Source organism: Oncorhynchus masou, chromosome 23 (genome assembly GCF_036934945.1).
Source record: "Oncorhynchus masou masou isolate Uvic2021 chromosome 23, UVic_Omas_1.1, whole genome shotgun sequence".
Classification (NCBI taxonomy): Eukaryota; Metazoa; Chordata; class Actinopteri; order Salmoniformes; family Salmonidae; genus Oncorhynchus; species Oncorhynchus masou.
In genome coordinates, this window is record NC_088234.1 from 56779762 (window position 1) to 56804573 (window position 24812).

The window sequence follows — 24812 nt, forward strand, 5'->3', positions numbered from 1 at the left end:
ATGTTATAAATGATGATAAGTAAGATGCATTTAGACGTACAACATTGACTACGGCCCCTAATGGGGATGCAATGACCTGTTTGAGATGTTAGGGTTATAAGGTTCTATCTGATATTTGTGTCGAAAGAGTTAGTCACATATAATAGATATTCGTATGTCTGTGAAGTTAGATTGTTTTTAAAGTACATTTTAAGTTAAAAAAAAAATTAAAAAAGTTATATCTGCAATCCAATTACAATCCTGAACAAATACAGACGGACCAATCAGAACACATGTCTTTGCCATCTGTCACGTTCTGACCTTAGTTCTTTTGTTATGTCTTTGTTTAGTATGGTCAGGGTGTGAGTTGGGTGGGTTGTCTATGTTCCTTTTTCTATGATTTGGGATTTCTGTGTTTGGCCTTGTATGGTTCTCAATCAGAGGCAGCTGTCAATCGTTGTCCCTGATTGAGAACCATACTTAGGTAGCCTGGTTTCACTTTTGAGTTGTGGGTGATTATTTTCTGTGTCAGTGTTTGTTTCCACACGGGACTGTTTTGTTTGTTTCAGTTATTCACATTGTTATTTTGTAGTTTAGTATTCATGTAAATAAAGTATCGTTATGGACACTTACTACGCTGCACATTGGTCCGATCTCTCTGTCAGAAGAAGAGGACGAGCGTTACACCATCTCCCTCTTACGTATGGTCTAGGCTAACCTAGCCAGTAATAATGACATGCAAGCAAAAAACAACACCGGCAGAAATCTTAAAGTAAATGATGTTGTCACATCGTTGTTCAGTGATGACAGTAATTCATCTGATGATCATTATACATAGAACCTTTTGGTTGAACCCAGATTGACATTTCAGAGTCATAAGATTCTATCTGCTACTGCACCCTCTAAAAAAAACAGATTTACAAATGTCTCAGGATTTGGATACTCTGTACTTTAGGTACCATAAAAAGTGAGTACCTTAATGGGTTATGAAAAAAATAATTCACTACAAAACAGTTCTGAGATGTGAGAACTTGGATTCTCAATATCTCAGGACTATGCTTTGCACAGATAAAACATTATAGACCCAAGGTCACATGTTGGTGAAAATGTGGCTGGAGCGTGTCCATGTTGACTTCCAAGGGTGGATTTAACAGAGAAATATAGTGAGATGGATGTATATGATTAAGAAAAGGAAATGCAAGCACAAGTAATGTATAATCATATTATTTAGGGTAGGAAATGGTAGATTAAGTTGTTTGAATCTGTGTACTGATGTAATGTCAACTAAGGTTAAACACCTGTACAAGGAGCACAACCTAAACACAATCTAAAATGGCAAAACATAATTCAACTTGATTGTGAGTGGGTTTGTGTTTGTATGTTGAAGGACTTGGTAAAAATGGATAACACACAGATGTAGCAATGTACTTTGGTGGTGGATGAGACCATAGAAATATAACTAATTATATTTCTATAGATGAGACCACCCCCCTTACCCCAGTGCAAAACATGTTTAGCACTTGGAAAATGCTAGCTATATCAATCCAATTCATCATGCTGACCCCAAAGCAAAGGATGGGGAATGTGAGACTGTATGCACAGGTCTTATATGACCGAGTAAGAAATGCTAGACCACCTCATAATGAAGCTCTTATGTGCTAAACTTAGCCTGCAACGCTATTCAGGTCTCCTGTTACCTGTTCTGAATGCATCTTACTGACCCATGCCATTGTCATTTAATTATGCAAGCACAAAGCCAAGTCTATGGTTACAGCTGGAACGTGTGTGGAGGAACAAATTTGCCTGATGGATTTTTAATGATAGTCCTAAACTAAAACAGGCGCCCATTGTAAAGGGATATCTAATCAGCAGTGCATTTATAAATGAGGCTGTGTGGAGAGGGAGATACTTATAAACCAAACTCTAACATAAACCTATTCTCACAGAGGAGACCTGTCAAATGCTATAATTTGACATTCATCACAATGCATGTAAACACAGTACTATCACTATCGAGATTGATGTCAATGTACTGTATGTGATTTATGTGATGCTTATTATTGGTATAATAACAGCTACGAGCTGTCAATGACAAACAATTTAGTGTCATGGGCATGGCCCTAAACTACCTCGCACATTCATAATTCATGAATGCAAATGTCAGCTTATTCCAACACCCAGCACAGATACAGATGCAGTAGCAGTAGCATATTCGCCGTTATTGACATAAGTGATTTAAAGTTATGTTCCGATTCTGTAGGGTCCTTGAATGAATGAGTTGTTCAATCTAAAATACATAGGCACTACAAAAACCATACAATAACTTCCCAAATGTGTTATAAAGTAAGCTATCAAATCATGCGTCTTTATAAACCACTCTGTAAACCATGTATGTACAGTGCCATCTTATTGTAGTGAAATATGCTGAAGAAGGTACTGTGAGGTTCGGTAACTCCCATACTCTATTCTAGAAAATACAGTGCATTCAGAAAGTATTCAGACCCCTTGACTTTTTCCACATTTTGTTACTTTACAGCCATATTCTAAAATGTATTTAAAAAATCCTCATCAATCTACACACAATATCCCATAATGACAAAACAAAAACAGATTTTTTGAAATTTAACACAAAAAAATGGAAATATCACATTTACATAAGTATTCAGACCCTTTACTCAGTACTGTGGATGCGATTACAGCTTCGAAGCCTTCTTGGGTATGACGCTAAAAGCTTGGCACACCTGTATTTGGGGAGTTTCTCCCATTCTTCACTGAATATCCTCTCAAGCTCTATCAGGTTGGATGGGGGTCGTCGCTGCACAGCTATTTTCAGGTCTCTCCAGAGATGTTCGATCGGGTTCAAGTCCGGCCTCTGGCTAGACCACTCAAGGACATGGAAATACAATGGAGGCCACTGTGTTCTTGGGGACCTTCAATGCTACAGTTTGTTTTTGGTACCCTTTTCCAAATCTGTGCCCTGACACAATCCTGTCTCTACAGACAATTCTTTCAACCTCATGACTTGGATTTTGCTCTGACATTCACTGTCAACTGTGGGATCTTATATAGACAGGTGTGTGCCTTTCCAGATCATCTCCAATCAATTGAATTTACCACAGGTGGACTTCAATAAAGTTGTAGAAACATCTCAAGTATGATCAATTGAAACAGGATGCAGGATGCAGGACGAGTCTTATAGCAAAGGGTCTGAATACTTATGTTTAGCATTTTTAATACATTTGCAAAAATGTCTAAGAACCTGTTTTCGCTTTGTCATTATGGGCTATTGTGTGTTGATTGATGAGGATTTTTTTTAATCAATTTTAGAATAAGGCTGTATTGTAACAAAATGTGGAAAATGTCAAGGGATCTGAATACTTTCTGAATGCACTGTGTATACAGTATGATTGCTATCATATGTTCTGCCAGCATGGTAGAAATGTCCAAAAGTCAATGTCTCTAATGGTGATTCCACAATTCAATTAGTCTCTATAACCATTAGTTTTATGTTACAATTTTTAAAAACATTTACATTATAGTCATTTAGCAGATGTTCTTATCCAGGGCGACTTACCGGAGCAATTAGGGTTATGTGCCTTGCTCAAGGGCACATCGAAAGATTTTACACCTAGTCGGCTCGGGGATTGTCTTAAACGCTATGCCACCCCTGGGCAGTGTGAATACATTAAGATTGGAATGTATCCTATTAGTAAAAGTGTTATAAGGCAGCATTGTACCCTTCAATGTATCTTGCCTCTCAAGTCATTATTCATAACTACTGTGATTAAAGATTTACATTTATGACTAATTTCATTACAAAGCAAATCAAACTGGGAATTTGTCTTACACTGTGGTGATCACTGTTGAGTCATCTCTATTGACAACAGGCACATTCAATTACTAGATAAGGGGCAAAGTAGTCTCATTGATTGACCAGGAACTTCATTATGTCCTCTGTCGTTAATAAAGGTCCATTGATTTTGTCATTTAAATGGATTGGAGATTCAAGAAAGATAATAGTGAATAGTGAGACTGAGGGCATGATTCAATCTAAACCTACACTGTAGTAAAAACATACTGCAAATAAACTCACATTATGTCTTCCCAGAGAAGTTGCAAACTTTAATTGAAATCAAAAGTAGTCATAAACATGTTTATTATTGTCTAATTAACAGCAACACTTAAAAAAAATGAATTTTGTGTCACGGGAACAATGTAATTGTGGGTCAACAACAGTACAAGTAGGACTGCATACTGTATAATGTCAGTCATTTTATCTGTTGGTGTGTTTTTATCCACTCACTGACTAAAAGCTTTAAGTCACTTTTCCCAAATCAGTCAATTTCTGAGAAGGACAAAAGTAATGCTGATAACTGGAATGGGATCAATACGCCCTGCCTCCATAATTTCAAAGAGTTTACTGCATAAAACTGCGCTTAAAAATAGCCGTTGTCATATGTCGCTGTTGCTCTGATCTTATTCCCGGCGAGGGGGGGGCAAGGGTGGATAACGAATGAAAAAACAGTTGGCAGCTGGAGTCGATGAATGAATGACCCATTCAATCAGCAATAACCACTTCTCATGGTCTTAAGTCAAATCACCATTGACAATCGTGTTAATTAACAAACGGTTCTAGTATGAGTGCCTTCAGCTACATTTGTTTGAAAATTGCACAAATCGTAGGAAATATCTACCTCAGTGTAAGACATGAATCCCAAAATTGTTACCCCCAGTCTCTCCCCTACACAGTTCTCGGTTTAAAGGTTCAACTGATTTTAAAACCGTAGAAAAATAGCAGGCATGTTTTACAAGTCTCACATTTCAAATAATAATAGTCCTCCTAATCGATTATTGCATATCGGTCCTCAGCACAATTGAGATTAGCCTATAGTCTATGCACAGCCTGTAACCTAATAAGAGAGGCTATGCTTGTTATTTCAGTATAATGGTATGCTTCATAAATGTCCGTAGGCACTCGTGACGCTAGGATTTACCAACTCGGCCAAATTTGTCTTTGAACACTTGTCACTTATTATTTATAGGCTACTTCGTTCGAGAGCACAACCGAACGACTTTGTTCCCACATTAGACTACCTTTGAGAAAACGTTTGATAGCTTTTTTAACTAGTTCAGAGTGCTTCTTTGAGGAATCCAGAGCGAGCGCCCTTGTATCATTACTGTGAGAAATGTTCTTTCATACAAACGATCTTTACACAGGTCCTGGAAGAGATAGACATTCAAATAGATTTCTTAAAAATTATAAGGTAACACAATCTTTTTCCAATGCACATAACTTAAATACACTATTGAGAAATTATCAGACTGATGCAGTGTTAATCTCATAGTTATTTTTGTCGAATTCAAATGATATTAATGGACATATGTGGTTTTCCTGATTGAAAAGAGACGATTTATGGGCACAATAATATCTAATGTTGATTCTTATTCGCTTAATTTATGCACAGCAACAAAATCCATGCATTTGGTAATTGCGGAGCAACTAAATATTTTTGTAAGTGTTTAATACTATCCACAAAGAGCTTTTAAACTTAAAATAAATACAGGGTTCTTACAGGACCTTCGGCAATCCATTCAAGCCAACAAGTTTGGAGAGCGTGTTGAGTTTAATCAATTCAGAACGTCGAGATGGAGCCTAACTCACTCAAGGTAACATTATAATCATACACCAACATATTCTATTTTCGCATGATATTATCAATTTGAGGACAAACCTTTGTGTTTGCAGCTCATTTACAATTCTTTGGTGTTTTTGTTGTTTTTACATCATATTAGAATAAGTAAATATATAGTTACATGGTTCTAAATCAGTCCTAAAATCAGATGCAGGTGGTATTTTGTGCGTAATTTAATGATTTGTCAAGCCATAGTCATTGCGCATGTCGTCCCATTCAATGTTTCCACATTTTTGAATATGAATAACTCATTCATTAAGTTGCTTATTGCTATTTTCTCCACAGTGGGTAGGCTCGTCTTGCGGTTTACACGGACCATATATATTCTACAAGGCTTTTAAATTTCACCGGGACGGTAAACCAAGGATTCTGTCCCTCGGAGACTTTTTCTTCGTAAGATGTAAACCCGGGGATCCAATTTGCATAGCGGAGCTACAGCTGTTGTGGGAGGAAAGAACTACTAAGCAACTTTTATCAAGCTCAAAACTTTATTTCTTACCCGAAGATACTCTCTTGGGAAGGACAGTTAGTCATGGAGAGGTAATAACCTTCAAACATTCTGTTGATACATCGATGTGGCATTTTCTGCATTCTTTGGTCATTCGTTGTATAACGTGCATGCATTATGTGATACCCACATTGATCCATCGCAAACTGCATAATGTGTCTGTCTATTACAGTGTTATTGACTGCTTAGCCTATTTGTTCCTCATTGTGTCAACTGCTGAATGTGCAGTTCAATTGTATCCAGCTGTGCGTAATAACGCTCGTGTGCTGTATAAGGTTAATTGTATTAGGAGAAGAAAAATCCCCTACAAGTCCAGCGCGTAGGCTATGTCATTTTATTTCTTCATGATGCGTGTCAAACGGTGATATTGCCTGAAATTGCGAAATGGTAAAGCATATGAGATCAAAACGTCTCGATTCAACAACACCATAAATATAATCTTTCATCATATCATATAAATGGCTGCTGAATAAGCGCACACAACCTATTGAAGACGAGTGCTAGCACGTCTGACTTGTTCTCAATTTGCATAATTTCCATGAAATCATTCGCATTCCTAACAATATGATATTGGTGTCAACTCAAACGTTCTGCCATTTTATCCAGAGATTAGGACAGGTCGAAATGACAAAGCGTTATAAAACAACATTTACTGTAGTCTGATATGTTGCCATTGGCAATATGATTAACTGAGGTATTTTGTTAAGTGGCTAAATATGATGCCTGTATCACATTTCATAACCGCATAGAGCGACACATCTTGGTTTTGTACATTAATTTATTGTGGGGTATATAAAACAATCAAGCATTTGCTATATGCTACTGTAGCCTACCCAAATAGGCAATTCTACCGAAACACATTTCACGATGCTCTTACTTGATTTTGAGGTCATGAAATATGCCAGCGGTTGCATTTGTCATTTAGGAAGGACAAAGCCTAGTTTGTATTTGATTAGCAATGCAAACATAGAAACGGACTTTTCCCCTGCTGATGGTCCTCTTGTGTAATACAGTAGCTATCATATTTCCTTATAGTGGACGCTGCTATGAATACATGTAATTGAAACCTTTTATTTTCTTCACTCAACTAGAATCATCCAAATCCTTACTTTGCATTAGCCTTTAACACAATGTAATGACTTTGTAAATACTTTAAGTGCATGCACAGTCCATCATTAAGAAACACACTTGTGCAATAAGGGACAAGCCCCACCCCTTGAGAAGCCTGATTTGCATTGCAAAGTGGTAACATCACACACCATTGGATATCTGGACAATATTATTTGACTCCTTCCAAGATCAAAGGACAGAGTGACTCTAGAGTGTTGGCAGTTGGAAATGGATAGTTATAGCAATAGCCTAGAGCAGAGCTGAAGTAGAGTATGACACAACATACGATCTAAAAGTGTGATGTTGATGCCAACGACCCCCTTAAATGTGATTTTAAACTTGATGTTCTCAGCAAATTGCCCTATAAAGATTACATTGGCATTTCACTCAAACAAGTAACTGTCTGCAGTTATTACCAGTCAGTTAATGATCTTTATTTTATGACTGCCCTAATATGCAAATCTGCTTAGCCCGAGACAGCTTTCAGTTTGTAAGATATACGTGGTAGTTATAGCATCTGACTAATGGGTATGTGTAAGACTACTTATCTACAGCACAAATGTGTTCATGTCATGAATACAATAACAAGTCATTTTCTCAGTGGGATAAAAGGAGGTTATAAATCTCTCTGGATATCCCTTGAGTTCAATGCTCACCATATTATGTCATTTCCCCTCAGGCCTGGGTATTTGTATGCTCTTTGCCCCTCCCAGTGTAGGCAAGGACAAGAGAAACCCATGTCCTACTGTGCTCATTTTGCTTTCGCTGACAACCCTTCTACTCCACCATAAAGACTGACCGCATGCTATGTATAAAGGCATTGTGTTATGTGGCGCACCCATTATGATACAACCTCTATTTGCGTCTCTGCATTCTGTGGTCTGAGAACCGCTTCTTGCAAAGCAGTGACACAGTATTAAGTCTTACCCTCAACGCCCCCCTCCGGTACATGTTGGCTCAATACGCTGTCTTTTTTTGGCTCATGTTTCAAGAGAGCTTTTTTAGATAACACTTACTGCTACAACCATTTCAATGCTGCTACAGCTAATTGCTTGGGCCTGATTGGTGTCCTGCTTGAGGTACCCATCGTGGCAATAGACAATTGGCAAGTAGTCTGGTATTTTCTGTTCATACACTAATAATTTGTTATTATCTGTGATGTCACTTCTTGTTTGACACTCTATTCCTGTAAATGACAAAGCAGTGAGGTATGAGAGCAGTGACTGCAGCAGTTGTATTGATTGCAGTAGATATAAATGGTGGCATCTGTCCAGAATTAGCTTTGTTTTATGGCAAAAATCCATGCTTGTGGTGTTTGAGTGCTGGGGACCTTTAAATAGGGAAATCAGATTATATGTTGTTTATTTTCTTCTACTCTGATTGTCCTGGAGGGTGTATGTTTGCAAAAGTAATTCTAGCCATAGGAAAGTTTTTGTTCAGTTATGTTATCTGGTAGTCCATATATACAACCAATAGCTCAATAGTCAGTGAGCATGATACCAAATCACCCTATTCACCCAACAATGTCAGTAATTTAGGCTTGGGTGGGTGAAAACTATACCCCCACTGCAGAACAAGCCATTAAGTCAGAAATGTTGCCCTCAAGTGAATTCCTTTTGCGTTTTGAAAATACATGTAAATTATTGTCAAGTTTTTAGGGCAGTACTGGGGATAATTTAAAATGTAATTTAAACTGAATGTCATGCCCTTCAAAGTAAAAAAAACATAATTTTGGTTTATGTTATTTCCATACACATAAATGTGTTCTTATATGCCGCTATTCTGTGATATATGTAATGATATACAGTGATTTTTCCCTCAACACATGACGAATTGGTGCTCTTTGGGTTGGTTTACACCTTGTCATTGACAAACCACTTTAACATCAAACATATTTCCCATAATGCATGACTCTAAAGCCCCAAGCTATAGTGGATCATTATAACCTTAGAGGACTGAAACCACAGATGAGCTGTTTCCAGAGAATGTACTTAGCATATTTTTATTCTTTAGTGAATGCTCATAGCACTGCTTCAGCCTAATATGATTTAGTCTGTGGTTATACACCCCACAGTCAAAATAAGTCAAATAGTATTCAGTTCTGTGTGTGTTTAAAGTATTTTTGAAATTACACACTGTACAAAACAACATAGTAGCTGCTTATAGTTTATGGCAGAAATCAGAACGCCAATATCTTGCAGGCATATATATTGTGACAACATATAACAACTATTTAACCAAGTTCTATTTTAAAATAGTTTCAGTAGAATACATCAGACCCTAGCCTCTCCTGTGCTCATTTTTACGTGGTTGAGTTTCGTTTTTGTCACTGTATCCAAGGTCAGTGTTGAGGAGAAAAGATAATGAACTCATATTGCGTTTCACTCTCCCAGCCTAGTGCACCAAAGAGCATTGTTCATGTCACCATGTCCATTACTCAATTACTAATCTCCTTTTGGCCCAAGGAATTCCTGGGTTGACCCCCTGAGCCACCAGACTGAAACCTTCGCAGCATGACAGGGGCTGACTGTGAGACTCTGACTCTTAACTGAAAGGCCTATCCAACAAATGTACCGCTTTGCCCTACAATGGTGACATTTAGGAATGTCCCTTACTGTTCAAGTACTGTGGTGCTCTTTTCACAGAATGATATGGAATAATATGGATTTTATGGACATTTAGAGATCTTGAAATCATAGCACAATTGTTGAATCTTAAGTCATAAAAGCACACCTTTCTATCAATTACACAGTTGACATTCCATACATGTTATATAAGCCCTCATGCATTATTTGTTGTAAAAGTTAAAAAAAGGGGTCATATCTGCTGTACTATTTGCTGTACTATCATGAACCTGTAATAAATCACATTGTAATATTATTGCTCCATAAACCACTGAGATTGTTGTAAGCCTCGTCACAATATCAACCTTTATTTGCAGTCTGCAAAAATGATATAGCAACAACCTCTCTTGTGAATTGTTTTATTTGAAGTGTCACATCTTCCCATTGGTAGCCTACAGAGACCTCTGACCTATATGCAGCTTGGTGGTTTTATCTTCCACTTCCTTCCACTATCAGTACCTTAACTCTTTATGGTAACTCATTGTGGGTGTTTCACTGCATTTAAATGGGTGTTGTGTTTTTGAACTCATAATATAATGTCATGACAGCTGTTGAATGACAATCACCTGTTGCATTCAAGTAAAACACATCACAAAACAGGATAGTTTGACACCCACACGTCACATACAATTGAATGATGTTTGGGAAACATGCAGTTTAAATGTTTCTTTCTGTGAGGAAACTATACAGCAGGGTTTCCTAAACAAGGGGTCGTCTGATTTGAAAGTGGGGTTTCGAGATAAATTTTGCGTTTGGTTCATAGAACGGTAGCTGCTAGATGTGGTTTTAATAAACAGAGCGGTTTCTGTTTTCTTCCTACAAATGTGGCTCTATCTTTTGAATGGTTTAAGCTACAAAATATTATGACCCCTTCACTGAAAGATAAGAGTCTCACGTATGTACAGACTTTCCCCCTCTAGTATGCCCACAAGCCGTTAGATCCGAGTGGACAAGACCAGGCACTAAATCAGACCATCAGACTTCTACACATTTTTGCCTGATGATCTTCTGAACTTCCCAATACCTTTCTGATGTATTTCAGTCACTTCAAACCATATTGTCTTCATGTTGAAATCCTGTCAAAAATCCTGTCAGACTGATTTGTGATAGACTGTCATATCCCAAAGTAAATATTGGCTGTTGATTACATAACTTATTTTTACATGGTTGGGTTGCAGACTTTTTTAAATATCAAAATGGGGTCGCGGGCCAGAAAAGTTTGGGAACCGTTGCTATACGGTATGTTATGAAGACACTCATTCAAGACCTAAGATGTTAACTTTCGAAAATCCATTGTGAAATCTTCTGAGTAACGTAGTATTAAATATAATGTATACTCCTATGAGTTACCAGTTTAGTATGTTTACTTAGTCAACTGTATCAGCACAAGAAGAATTCCACAGGATGTTTTTGGCTGCAGGCATCACTGCTTAACAATTTCTACTGTCTGCTGTTGATTGGTACTTAAATGGAGTTCAATGTTATTTAAATGTCTTCCTTTTAAAAAGAAGACAGTCATGATGCCAGCAAACAGTTTCAACCAACAACCAACCACCACTTGACAGCACATTATAGGAGTTTATATAACCATGTTTATGTTTGCGTTTACTAAGAAGACACAGATATAAGAAGCTAACCATCGCAGCTTTTCTTATTTACAGCTTTGTTTTTGATTAACTCAGTTTTGCTAGCGGTGTGGAACTGGCATTGTGCAAATTTACTCTTTATGAAACGTAATAAAGTCACTGTGTGTGTGCGTGTGAAAGCTTAAAGGGATAGTTCGGGATTTTGGCAATGAGGCCCTTTATCTGAGTCAGATGAACTCGTGGATACCATTTTTATGTCTCTGCATGTAGTTTGAATGTAGTTGCTAACTAGCGTTAGCGCAATTGCTAACAATCATTAGTGCAATGACAGAAAATCTTTGGGAAATACAGTAGACTTCCAGTCATTACGCTACCGCTAGTTATGATTGGCTCGGGAAACTGCCTCTAACTTCTTTCATACTGGACGCAGATACATAAAAATGGTATCCAAAAGATCATCTGACTCTGGATAAGTAGACAAAGGGCTTCCTTGCCAAAATCCTGAACTATCCCTTTAAAGGTTGCTTCAGGGGAGAGGTGTACAGACTGTTGCAAGGTAAACGTTAAAAAGCGTGTTTCTCCAGATGGACACATCTGTCCTCCAGATTCTGCAGCTTAATAACAATCTCCTACCACTCCGGCCGGATAACAAGCCCATTACTCCTAAAAATGGAACCACATTTCAACATTTCTATGCCACAATTTTTCCATTGGAGTTGCAATTCCTCAAAAGGGATAGATCAAAAAAAGTTATTTTAGTTTGCCTCAAAGGGTTGAAAGAACCAGGAACACAACTTGTTCAAGGGTTGTAGACTCTCTAGAGTATTACATTTGAACAAAAGGTTGCTTAGAAAAGTTCACCCTGGTTACCATGGCAAGCTGCAGATGTAGGATCTTAATTTGATCACAGGAGATGTACAACTTGTAGTGTATTAGAGATTTCAAAAGGCTTTGTAATTTCCACTTTTAAATTTCAGACTTGATTTTCCCTTTAAAAAAATGTATCAACACCTACAAAAAAGTCAATTAATTATAACATAATGATAATTCACATTCCTGTTGCTGCAAGATTATTTTCCTGGTTCCTGGCTCAAATTAAGATCCTGTGTGACCCCATCTCTAATAGTAACTCTTATAATAGTAACTCTTATAATAGTCTTAATTTAAGATGGTGTTATCCCTCCTAACCTCACACTCCCTGCCCTCCTTCTCTTGTCTGTCTTATAGCACGAGGTCATTGCTGTGTCAGAGAAGGTGATTGTTCGGTTGGAAGACCTGGTGAAGTGGACAGTCCCAGAGTTTTCGGGATGGTCCCACGGACTGCGGGCAGCGCCTCTGAAGCCCTCTGTCCTGAGGGAGCTGGGTGCCAATGGGCGCAGAGATGCCCTCCACAGATACAGGGAGAGCACCTTCACCAGCGGCCTCAACTTCAGAGACATCCAAAGGGAGAGGGCTCAATTGGGTGAGGGCAACTGCTTTCCTGTCTTTCAAGCTATTTTGTTTGTCTGTCTATGAGTAGTCAGAATAAGTACTAGAATTCTGTCCATAACATTTCAGTTATACATGGAATTTTAACTATTTGTTAATACTTATAAGCCTCTTATAGATGAAGGCTTTGTATAAAATAGTTACCAGTTTGGATTACACATCACTGTTAGAACCACATGAATGCACTAACACATTTATGACCAATCAAACATTTTTCATTATGCATTTATTTTTGCTCATGTTACTGTTATAATTGCATGTACATTCCTGTATAATTGCCTCAAACCTCTGGCATCCTTAATTTGTACCATTAATGTCGTTGAGGTATTTGATAGCTGCATTGTGGTATTTCACTGCTGCAGTGGAAATAACATGAATCACAAGATATGAAGGAGGCTGATGAGTCATGCTAAGTCTTGCTGATATAAAAAAAAGGGTTTATTTAACAAAAGAAATGTGAAGGACTTAATATTCCCTTTGAATAACTATGTTTCTCCCCCTTCAGATGATAGTGAAGCAGCAACATTGTCATAGAATGTTAATGAGACATACAGCATTCTCTAACTCCAATTTCATATTTTTCTATTTGGGTTTCTCTTTTTATTCGTAGTTAACAGAATACTGACGACAGATAACTTCAACTTTTTTGCAAAAATCTCCCATTGACATCAATACAAAATACAAGGTATAATAACACATAGTTGTATCAATTTGGGATTGGGCCCAACATCATCACCATATTCTTAGCACTTTCTAGAGATACTGCTGTAATGTTTTGCAATAAATAATTTTTCCATTACCAAAAAAACATTTGACTAGAGAATGACTGAAACAAGCAACAAAATAGAGAAAAGGCCCCTTCAGAATGTGTTATTGATAGTTGTTATTGTTTGGGGGTTGTGGATGATTCATAAATCCTTTAGTAGCTGGGGAGCTTGCTTGGTTTTGCCTTTGAGTGTTATATTGCCCTTGAATACACTCTATATTGTTAGATTCTAAAGAGAAAGTGGATTGGAGAATCAATAATGACCGCTTTGTCGTTCTACGACATGAGGAATCAATAGTGTGTGTGCGCGAGTGTGTGTCAGTGTGTGTGTGTGTGTGTATGCATGTGTGTCAGTGCTTCTCTATGTATATGTGTGTGTGTGTGTGTGTGTGTGTGTGTGTGTGTGTGTGTGTGTAGTGATTGTGTATTAGTCATAACAGGAAATAACGGAGGGATGAAAACAGCTGTATAGATTTATTTGATGTCAGTCAGTCTCGTCACCTTCTAATATTCTCTGTGGCTGTATGATGCTAATGAGTGATGTGGCCGTTAATGACTCCATCAGGCTGTGTGTAAATGCACTTGTCCCTCCAGTGGAGTATCTCCCTGGCTGCCTGCTGAATGTGCCTTGTCAGCAGAACTCCCCTGGCAGGGCACCAGCAGCCCTAGCCCTGTGGCATGTGTTCCCACCCCTACCAGCTTGCCGTTGTCTCTCTAACGATAAGAGAGGGATCATTCAACAAGGACACGCTATTCCAATGAGCTTTGGTTTGGATAGCAATACAGCTGCGATGAACTGATGATTGAAATTAAATATGAATTAACGAGATATTGCAAGTGTTCATTGAGTGTCCTGCCGCTTTCCTTGTAGGTTTTGTTAAAGCTTCTGAATCATTATTCACATTTTTTGGGAAACGATCATTTATAACCCAATGAGTTTCTTATTGTCGGGAAGAGCTTTCCTGTCTTCTCAGTTCTACTCATAACATTAATGATCTGTTAGCTAATTGTTGTTATAAATACGAGGATGTCCTCTCTGGATCTTGAATATCTGAGCCATTTATTCATAAAAAAACAGGATACTGTCAGAGGTTACATATAAATCAATTGTGCATTAAAGGGTAGTACAGTGTGCTATTGTTATTAAGGGAGGCATTTTTTTTACGTGAGTGTATCCTAATGTTTCCTGGCAGACAGCCAATGAGAAGTACAGTGCATGGAAAGCATAAAAAATGCTCTCTACAAATGTGTCATGAATAGCAGGATCACAGTGCTATTGTTCTTTATGTGAATTATATGATGTGATATTATAGCAACTAAGCTACATGCTCTGTTCACAGAGGATAGGGAAACAAAAGTCTCCACTGTCATTAATTAGAGAAAGAGTGCCCTTGCCTTGCCTGCTAGCTATAGCGCCGCATCGACCAGTGATTTTTAACAGTGTGAAGCGAGTTGAGATTGCTGTTATAATTCAAGTGCCACCTTGAGGAAGAATGAACTGTTTTCAAGGCTCTCCACATTCTAGAGTGCTGAGCAATATTACACTTATCTGGACCTGCAGCTGTAAATAAACCAATTCCACCATGCTGCTTTAGCAGGGAAAGTTTACATTCATTACCATCCATCCCCAATAGAACTGTCCCAATTTTTGGCCTGTCGAAATTTGTTGTTCTATTCCAGTGGACTGGACAGGAAACGGAGAGATGTTGTGTAATACAGTGAGGAATACAGAGATTGTAAGAATATAATCTGGTGTTGAACGGACCACCTGTGTTCTATCTGATCAAGACCTATTTTCTATGGAAGATAGACATAGGAGCAACCTCAATGTGTTGTTACAAGAATAATGTGATATAGGCTCTCTTCTGTAAAGGACATCCGTAAAGGACATTAGAGCTTTTTACATACAGTATATAACTGTGACATCAATATCTGCATCAAGCCATCTATTGTATGTTCCTACCATTTCCTGGTTGAAAAAATTCTAATAGTTCGCCTAATTTCAGTTTATGTGACAAATAAAGCAAGTAAAGTGTAGGTGTAGAGCATCATAGTACCCTCTCAACTGCTGTGAAATATATTTTCCATAAACAAAAATATAGCATTTTCAGCTGTTTGAAGCTGGTGTACAAAACCGAAAGTAAAAGACGCAAAAGCAAAACTTAAGAACAGGAAGCATAGGAATATAGCACATAGAACATCTCTACTGCTTTTTAGACTTGCTTTCGAGAGAGAGATATAGAGAGCAAGAAGAAAGAGAGAACATGTGTGGATCATTAGTCATGATTCATCATTCACAACTGCCGCTCCTTCCCCCAGCAAGATTTGTGCTGTGACATGATGACAGGGATTGTGCAAGGTCACATTTTTGACTCTCTCTACCCCCCTCTCTTACTTCTCACCTAGCTGGAGGTCGATGATGAAATGATTTACAGGAAGCAAATTAAACCATGCTGCTTTCTAGTTAACAACACTGTGCCAACATATACATTCCTACTAGAATGAATATGGTATGTTTCACAGGTGCCCCATAGAAATATAATGAATCCAGTGCATAACGCATTATACATTATTTATGTCTGTCCAGATGCAGCCACTGGCAATCTTCAGAAAATGTTTCAGTGGAATATTTTAAATTGACGCAGTCGATGGATTATAACCTTCGCAGCATCTTTCAGAGTTCACCAAATTATTTATGCTGACACAGACCCACAGAATGATAAAGAGAATAGAAAACAGATTTCTTTCACTGGGTTGAGTTATCCTGGCAATATACATATGATTGTAGTTGATGTTGCTTTTCTATTATACTATGGTAGAAAACCGACCATGAAAAATATTTTGTGATCCGATAGACAAAGGCATGGATTTGAAATGAAAGAATGTCTTGTTGTAAAGCATATTCTTCATTCAACTGTGTATTAATCCGATAGCTGCCGTACGCTCCCTTTGTCATTTTCTCAACCCTATGCAATTTCCTCAAACTAATTCTTGGAACTATCCAAAGCTTTTGAAGTAATTCAATGGAGTGTTCTATTGATTGTGTGACTCTGATAGCAATGGGTTTTGGTTTATGGGCATGTTCTCTTCATTATTTTCAGACCTGTTGGAGAGAGAATCACAAGCTGTTTTTCCCTCACTGATCTGCTCATATCATTAATTCCCTTGACTGAAGTTTGGCCGGAAGCCAAAAAATTCTAAACGTGTAAGCAGTAAATTGTGTGGCGGGGTGGAAAAATCTATTAGATGTGGGGAGCGTTTGAGCATGTCTGGAATTTGAATGGGCCAGAAAAACACGTCCTAGCAGGCATGTGCTTTGTAATCAAATTTGGATTCCGATGGCAAAAACGGTTTAGTAATTTAGTCCTTTCAAAATGTCAGATAATATTTGTGTAATTTCCAGCTGTTTTTTTGCCTGTGTGCTCCAGGGGGTGAGAGGCTTTGCTGGTGGATTGTTAAACAATGAGTTTGGATCCCAGGGGTGACCTCACAGAGGAAGTGAAGGGTTTTGTCTGTCCATTAACTGGCTCTGAAACAACAGACTTGTTATTGATGTGACCTCTCCTAGAACATAAAAGGCATCCCAAACAGCTAGTATAACACTCACACGCTATGCTAGTGACATAGAGGGAGCATTATTCCATTAAAATATTCCCTAATCTGGTTGCCTTGATTGGATTAGTTTTGTTAAAGTTGAACAGAAAAAAACTATAAAAATAGACATCAACATGGACGCACAGACAGACCCAAATACTCAGACACCCACCCACACACATACCCTTCTCTTAAAGCCATCATAGTGACATTATTAATTTCAACCTGGGGGCATTCATTTTGCTTGCGAATAAACAATGTGGCTTTTATTAGATAGGTTGCCAAGGCTTGTTGAGTCAGTATGCCTTACCCTTTAGTTTTTATTGCCAGCCAATCATCCCACCATAATGTCCTTGAATATTTCATGAGAACATATATTAGTCCATCTGTGTTATGAATGCATTTCAAGCTGCTCCAGTTGCAGTCTTTTTGTGCACATTACAGTTACAGCCTGGAATTCAATCAGATCTGCACTGCGGGCAACCCATGCTGCAAAAACAGCTTTACCATTCATATTCACTGCATAGGAACAATGTAATTGTTGTCAGTGGGGGGTTGTTAGGGCTGTCAAACTCAGGTTAAATTATTGCCTTTCCACTGACATTGTTTAAAAAAAGTTTCAACATAAATCACAAGTTGCAGTATTCGTACATCGTCTTGAATAATGTGCATATTTTAAATGGCACGGTTAGTTTTCGCATACAAGTGTTACATTGCATGAGGAAAACATCACCCAATTCGGGAAGTACTTTTGGACAGTTTGAGAAATGTTTTGTTGTTTCTTAAAAAGTATGATACTTCTCCCCGTGAGAACAAAGAAAGGCATAGGGATAGTTCATAGACTGTTTTCACTGTTCATAGACTGTCTTCTCCCCGTGAGAACAAAGAAAGACAGGGATAGTTCATAGACTGTTTTCACTGTTCATAGACTTCTCCCTGTGAGAACAAAGAAAGGCATAGGGCTAGTTCATAGACTGTTTTCACTGTTCATAGACTGTCTTCTCCCCGTGAGAACAAAGAAAGACATAGGGCTAGTTCATAGACTGTTTTCACTGTTCATAGACTGTCTTCTCCCCGTGAGAACAAAGAAAGGCATAGGGATAGTTCATAGACTGTTTTCACTGTTCATAGACTGTCTTCTCCCCGTGAGAACAAAGAAAGGCATAGGGATAGTTCATAGACTGTTTTCACTGTTCATAGACTGTCTTCTCCCTGTGAGAACAAAGAAAGGCATAGGGATAGTTCATAGACTGTTTTCACTGTTCATAGACTGTCTTCTCCCCGTGAGAACAAAGAAAGACATAGGGCTAGTTCATAGACTGTTTTCACTGTTCATAGACTGTCTTCTCCCCGTGAGAACAAAGAAAGACATAGGGCTAGTTTATAGACTGTTTTCCGTCCTGTTGTCCTGGTAGTTCTTTCATTTCCGTCCTTTGTGTGTTGGCCACTTGGTAAATCCGTATTATTCAGCAGCTCTGTTACTCTCCACCATTTCCCCCAGTCATTTTTGTGAAAACTCATTAAAAAGTTAACAGTTTCTTTGAGGCATAGATAGTGGATCTTTTGAGGAAGTTTGTTAGTTTTATTTGTGCATTGTGTTACACATCAATATGAACAGACGGGCTAATAGGATATTTTAAAATGTAACGCTTCAAGGTTTTTGGGGTACAAAAAAACCTGTTTCATCAATATGGCGCTAATGTCATTATTCCATTAGTAGAAATTAATGTTCCAGTAGTTGTTCTTACATTAATCCATGTAAATTGTTCATTGTACTGGATGTAATTATTTAAATAGGTCCAGTTGGCTTAGCCTATTTACTGTTTATTTTAAGCTTCCCTGTACAGATCTGCTGACATGAGAGGTTCTTACATAATGACAGGAATTCACAATGGGCTCTGTTGAGTGACAGCCCCCACCCAGTCCTCTCTCATTATAGTCCTTAGAATGGGAAACATGCATGTCCTGAATAGCCTGTTGTTTTCTCCCCTTTCCTTTCTGTCCTTAACTGAAACATATTAAATCATGTTCCTTTCTATGTCTGTATCCCCTCAGTGGTCTGCCATGATTTACAATGGGGGGCTTTGAGGAAATATACACAGCAAGTTTTGTCAGGAATGACATGTAATTCCCTCTGACCCAATTCCCAATCTTCAGATGAATAGTTTTCTACCCTTCCCATGTAAACCTCGACTAAAGTGGGAACTCTTGTGTCCCATTAAAGGTACATTTAAAGGAAACATCACATCCATTTTATTCCAGAATGCACAGAGAATGTACAGGCCAGGAACTCCGTCACAATCTTTATGATCCAAGATCACAGCTGCTCAATTGAGTTTGTGTCGAACAACGCCGCGTGACAAATGGAAAGGTCGGTCCATCAGAAGAGATTGTATATTATCTTCTGGGAGAAAAGGCCTTTAGATTTAGACATAGAAATAGTGGAATTAAATGCCTCAGATTTCCCCTGACCTTCTTTTCATCCTCAGAACTAGTCATTTACACTGAAAATATCCTTTGGGCAAGGTTTTCTATGTAACAGCCTGGCCACTGTTAATAATTTGTGAATGAGGAGTAGCGCAACAGTGCAGTATCTAGATTGGGAAAGGCAAACAGAGCCATTAATCTCTCTGGATGAATAAAACAAAGAACAAGGTGCAATGTTGAGGCCTGTTTACCACAGACAATAGCTATTGACTGTCAGTTCTGTAAAATCTCTGTTTCTGCTTGTCTAAGTCGACTTTCTTGTTCCTACCAGTAATACCTCGCTGGTATATACAATTATGGGTCTCATGTTTGGAGTATGATTGTGGTGATGCAGGGTTGAAGCTATAATTTGGTTCAGGCTTAAAAGACCTCTGGAACATTGGGATGCTGCCTTGTTTGTGACCGCCATAGTCTTTGATAGTCAAAGGAACCAATTTGGCACAAGGAGCTCTGAATAATTTTATCATGTATTACAGAGCCTATTAAATGCAAACTTTTCAATCTAGCAATCAATAACACAGACAGCTTACACTGGCCCCATGCCAATGACATTAGAGCTGCTAGCGCTTGTTGCTAGGGAGCAGAGCCCGCTTAGGGGAAGGAATGTTTAATGTAATAGAATCACATAAATCAACTCAGGGAAAGTGCTCTTGTTTTTTTCTAAACCATTTGAAATGGGAGTATGTTTTTGAAAATGTCGTTTATTGCAATTTTTCAATGCAAACTGTGAGAACATCTGGAACCAAATTAAGAAGTGTTCAGAGCAATTGTGCTGCGTTTTTTTTCTGTACGCATATAGCTGGCCTAAATTCTTGCGCAGCACACTTGAATAAATTGAGGTGAAAATTATATAAACATTTCTTTTTTGTTTCGGGACACCCTCCCCTCCCTCCCCTCCCCCCAATCCCCCCAAAAAATAGAACAGAAAGAGGCACTTTAGTGCCATTAGATAATTAAGAACAGGAACCAACTTGCAGAGAGAGCAGCCCTCTGCTGTCCTTCCTTCATACAGTTTTAATAGAACATTTCCTCTGGGCGTTTGTGCCCTTTTGTGAGAATACCATTCCCTTTGAAGGCTTTACAGATATGCCTTGTGAATATAACGGCGACTAATAGTTATCTTAAGGCTGATCTAAACCAGGAAATGTTTTGATGCAACTGATATTATGGGTTGTTGTGAAGAGGCGAGTCCATACTTGATTGGAGCCCATTGAATCATGGTGGCTACATTATGCGTCATGAATATGAAGGGATAAAAGAAAATCTCCCGAGGGAGGAGAAGCTAGTCGTTACTGAAATATGATTGTCTTTTTGCATTCCGTCCAATATTTATTACTGGCAGATGCCATGCTTTTTTGGTTCAATAAAGACAAACAGCTTGAGAGCCAGCCTGCATATAGCTCTCTGTGTCACGTCCTTTATATGAAAACCGTAGATGCTGCAGGAAAGAGAGGCGGATGAATCAGAGAGGTGTTATACATTATGAAAGGAGTCTTGGGTAAATGGAAACAGGGCAACCTCTGAAATCAATACAGAGCTGAACAGCAAAAAAAGGCAGTGGATGGGGAGAGAATACAAAATAGTCTCCTTGTCCAGTTTCCCTAGTTTATTCCCTGTACTTTGATAAGCTTTACATTTTGTTTTGATATCCGTGCGGTACCTACTGTAAGAACAGATATCAATGTGTCGCTATTGGCTCATAACACTAGGCTCCAGTAAATTCCTTGTCTGGTTAGATGATGTGGAAATGTTGACAACAGCAAATTTCAGCCGAGTGAGTGATTTAGGACTTAGTGACTGAAAGATAGTATGACAATAATGTTTTTCAGCATTTTTGCCTCAGTGAACAGAACTTCACTCACGGTGTTTGAAATAGTTTTTTCCCCCGGTGTAACGATTTTAAGCTTGTTTGAAATGTAAGCCATACAACACCAATTTCGTTAATACATTGGGCTGTTACCGAGCACGAGAAAAATTTTTTGGAGTCTGTGTTGGAAAATAGATGTTCCTTTTCTCTTCATCATGTAATCTCTGTTGAAGGAAACCCAGAAGTAGGGTTGAAAGGGTTGCGAGCATTGACTGGAGAAGTGGAAAGCAAAAAAGCTCTCATTGCCTATGCTTGTTCAGAGTAATGGTGATGCAGGAAGCAGCAGTATTATAAATAGTAGGCCTATATCCCAGAATCACCGACCTTGACCTTGAGTTGTCTTGGAATTGGAGTTCTGTACTTGCTTATGCAGGCACTATAATCCATCTGCTGTATAATTACGGTTGAATAGCATATTTTGTAATACACTCTTATATGTCCTCGGTTATGAAGAGTAATGAACCGTCTTGAATGGTTATGATGACATCCTGTCACATTGTGTTTATGCTGATGATACAGACCCTGTTGTGTATGTTAGCTTTGAGATGACTTGACGATGCATAAAAAACAATATATATATATATATACATACATACATACATACATACATACATACATACATACATACATACATACATACATACATACATACATACATACATACATACATACATACATACATACATACATACATACATACATACATACATACATACATACATACATACATACGTTACATGGTAGTTTAATCATCACAGAAGGGCCTCTAGGTCCTACACTAAAGGCTACTGGTCAAAACCAGCTGCTTTAGTAAAGAGAGAGAAAGAGAAACTGGCATAATGTTCTTTCTCTCAGTCTTTCAACTCTCTAGTGACAGCTAAGGCCCCAGCCAATTCAAATTTGTATGTAAAGATCCTTTATTTGAAAAGATCAGATTTGATGAACAAAGTGACATTAAGTGTGTACATACCATTCCATTCCATTATATACCATTACATGATATACCATTACATTGCATTACACACACACATCCTCTTGCACACACCACGCGTTATCTTCTTCTATCTTCGTCGGTACCTAAAATGAATTTCCTTTCAAAATCCTATTTTCCCCTAAACATAACCCTTACCCTAACCTTAACCCAAACCATAAACATAACTCCTAACCCTAAACCTAACCACTAAGCTTACAATAGCCTCTGTCCTAATGGGGACATGGGAAATGTCCCCACGAGGGAGAATTTCTCTTGTTTTACTATCTTTGTGGGGACTTTTGGGAATTTTAGGTCCCCACAATGTTAGAAGAACCAACACACACACACACACTTAGTCCTACTATACAGTAAATCCCCCATGGCTTCTTCCCCAAATTGAATATAATCAAAAGAATGCTGGGAGGGCCCTCAGGAGATTGCCAGGTTCCATAGTTGGCTAGTTCAAATAGAATCCTTGACATTTGGAAACAAACCATGTGCCACCAAGCAGTAATTGCATACGACCACAGAAACACACATCTGTGCTGTGTGTGTTTGAGGATGGGGCTTTCATTGCCTGCCTTTTGAAGTATTATTAATGTGTAGTTATCTGGCTCTGTTGTCTGTGAAAGGTACCTGTATTGGACTATGGTATCTAATAGGGCTGGGCTGTGGACACCAAATTGGAGCAAGGTGTGCCACCAATCCTTGTTCAATAGAAATGCTAATTTTATATTCAGATCATATTTCATATAAATTATTATCATCAACAGTCAATAATATTGATAACTATGATGAATTATTCTCCATATCGCCCAGAACCTAGTTCAGGTACTTCATATTAAAAGTCTCATTGTTATATTGTGGAATGTTTGAGTAGGTGCTACTATAGAATGCCTACATTCAAAAACTCATTATGGATTACACCTCTGGCTGGATATGTGCGAAGAAATGACCAATTTGACCAACTCAACCTTACTCTTCTGTACGAAGGTTGCATACATGGTGGATTTTTATGCTTAGATGGACAAAGGGGTATACATTATTCTTTCAGGGCTAACAGTACTTGTTTGGGCTCAATACTAGTATATTTCACCACTATAAAATATATTGTTTTTCCTGTCACACAATTGCATGATATGCTTATAGATTGGGATGGCAGGTAGCCTAGCGGTTAGAGCATTTGGACCTGTAACTTAAATGTTGCAAGATCAAATCCCCGAGCTGACAAGGTAAAAATTTAAAGGTAAAGAATTTGTTCTTAATTGACTTGCCTAGTTAAATAAAGGTAAAATAAATATGAGGCTATAGGATCTGTGTAGTGTAGTGACGAAAGCATAAGAAGCTATTATCTGATGATAGCACCAGCAGTAAACAAAGGGGTTAGCTTTTTTCAACCCTGCAGGCGCTACACAAAACGCTGAAATAAAATATAAAACATGCATTACCTTTGACGAGCTTCTTTCGTTGGCACTCCAATATGTCCCATAAACATCACAATTGGTCCTTTTGTTTGATTATTTCTGTCCATATATATCCAAAATGTCCATTTATAAAGCACATTTGATCCAGAAAAAAAACAGCTTACAAAAACACACCGTCACTACAGAATATTTCAAAAGTTGCCTATAAACTTTGCCAAAATATTTCAAACTACTTTTGTAATACAATTTTAGGTATTTTTAAACGTTAATAATTGATCAAATTGTTGACCGGGCAATCTGTGTTCAATACAGGAATGAAAGCAAACCAGCGCCACTTTTCACGCCTTGCGCAACTCACAAAAATGTACCCAGTTTGTAGTTGGCCTCCTTCGTCATTGCACAAAGGAATAACCTCAACCAAATTCCAAAGACTGGTGACATCCAGTGGAAGCGGTAGGAACTGAAAACAGGTTCCTAAGAAATATCCCTGGGCAAGGACAACTCATGGAACAGAGAGAGGGAAAAAAATGAAATTAGGCACGCTATTTATCCAAAAGTGAAAATTCTGCCCCCTAGCCCCAAGAGGTGTTAAGGGGCATTTCTTACATGCTTGTTTTCCTAAAGTGAGAAATCCTGGGAAAACTGCTGCTTGAATTTACTTATAAGTTGCTTATTAACACCTGCCAATCTAGATGTGAAGATATTTTAGTTGT

At 38.2% G+C, this 24812-nt stretch overlaps 1 protein-coding gene across 1 annotated transcript in view; it reads left to right on the forward strand.

Moving 5' to 3' along the window:
* The first annotated feature begins 5589 nt into the window (after nt 1-5589).
* The window catches only part of LOC135511096 (AT-rich interactive domain-containing protein 5B-like), a 67519-nt gene continuing 48296 nt past the window's right edge, over nt 5590-24812 (forward strand). The window contains exons 1-3 of the mRNA XM_064932630.1: nt 5590-5646; nt 5958-6212; nt 12728-12962. Of these exons, the coding sequence (XP_064788702.1) occupies nt 5626-5646; nt 5958-6212; nt 12728-12962 (511 nt within the window). The 5' untranslated portion in view covers nt 5590-5625. The remainder of the gene's footprint in view (nt 5647-5957; nt 6213-12727; nt 12963-24812) is intronic.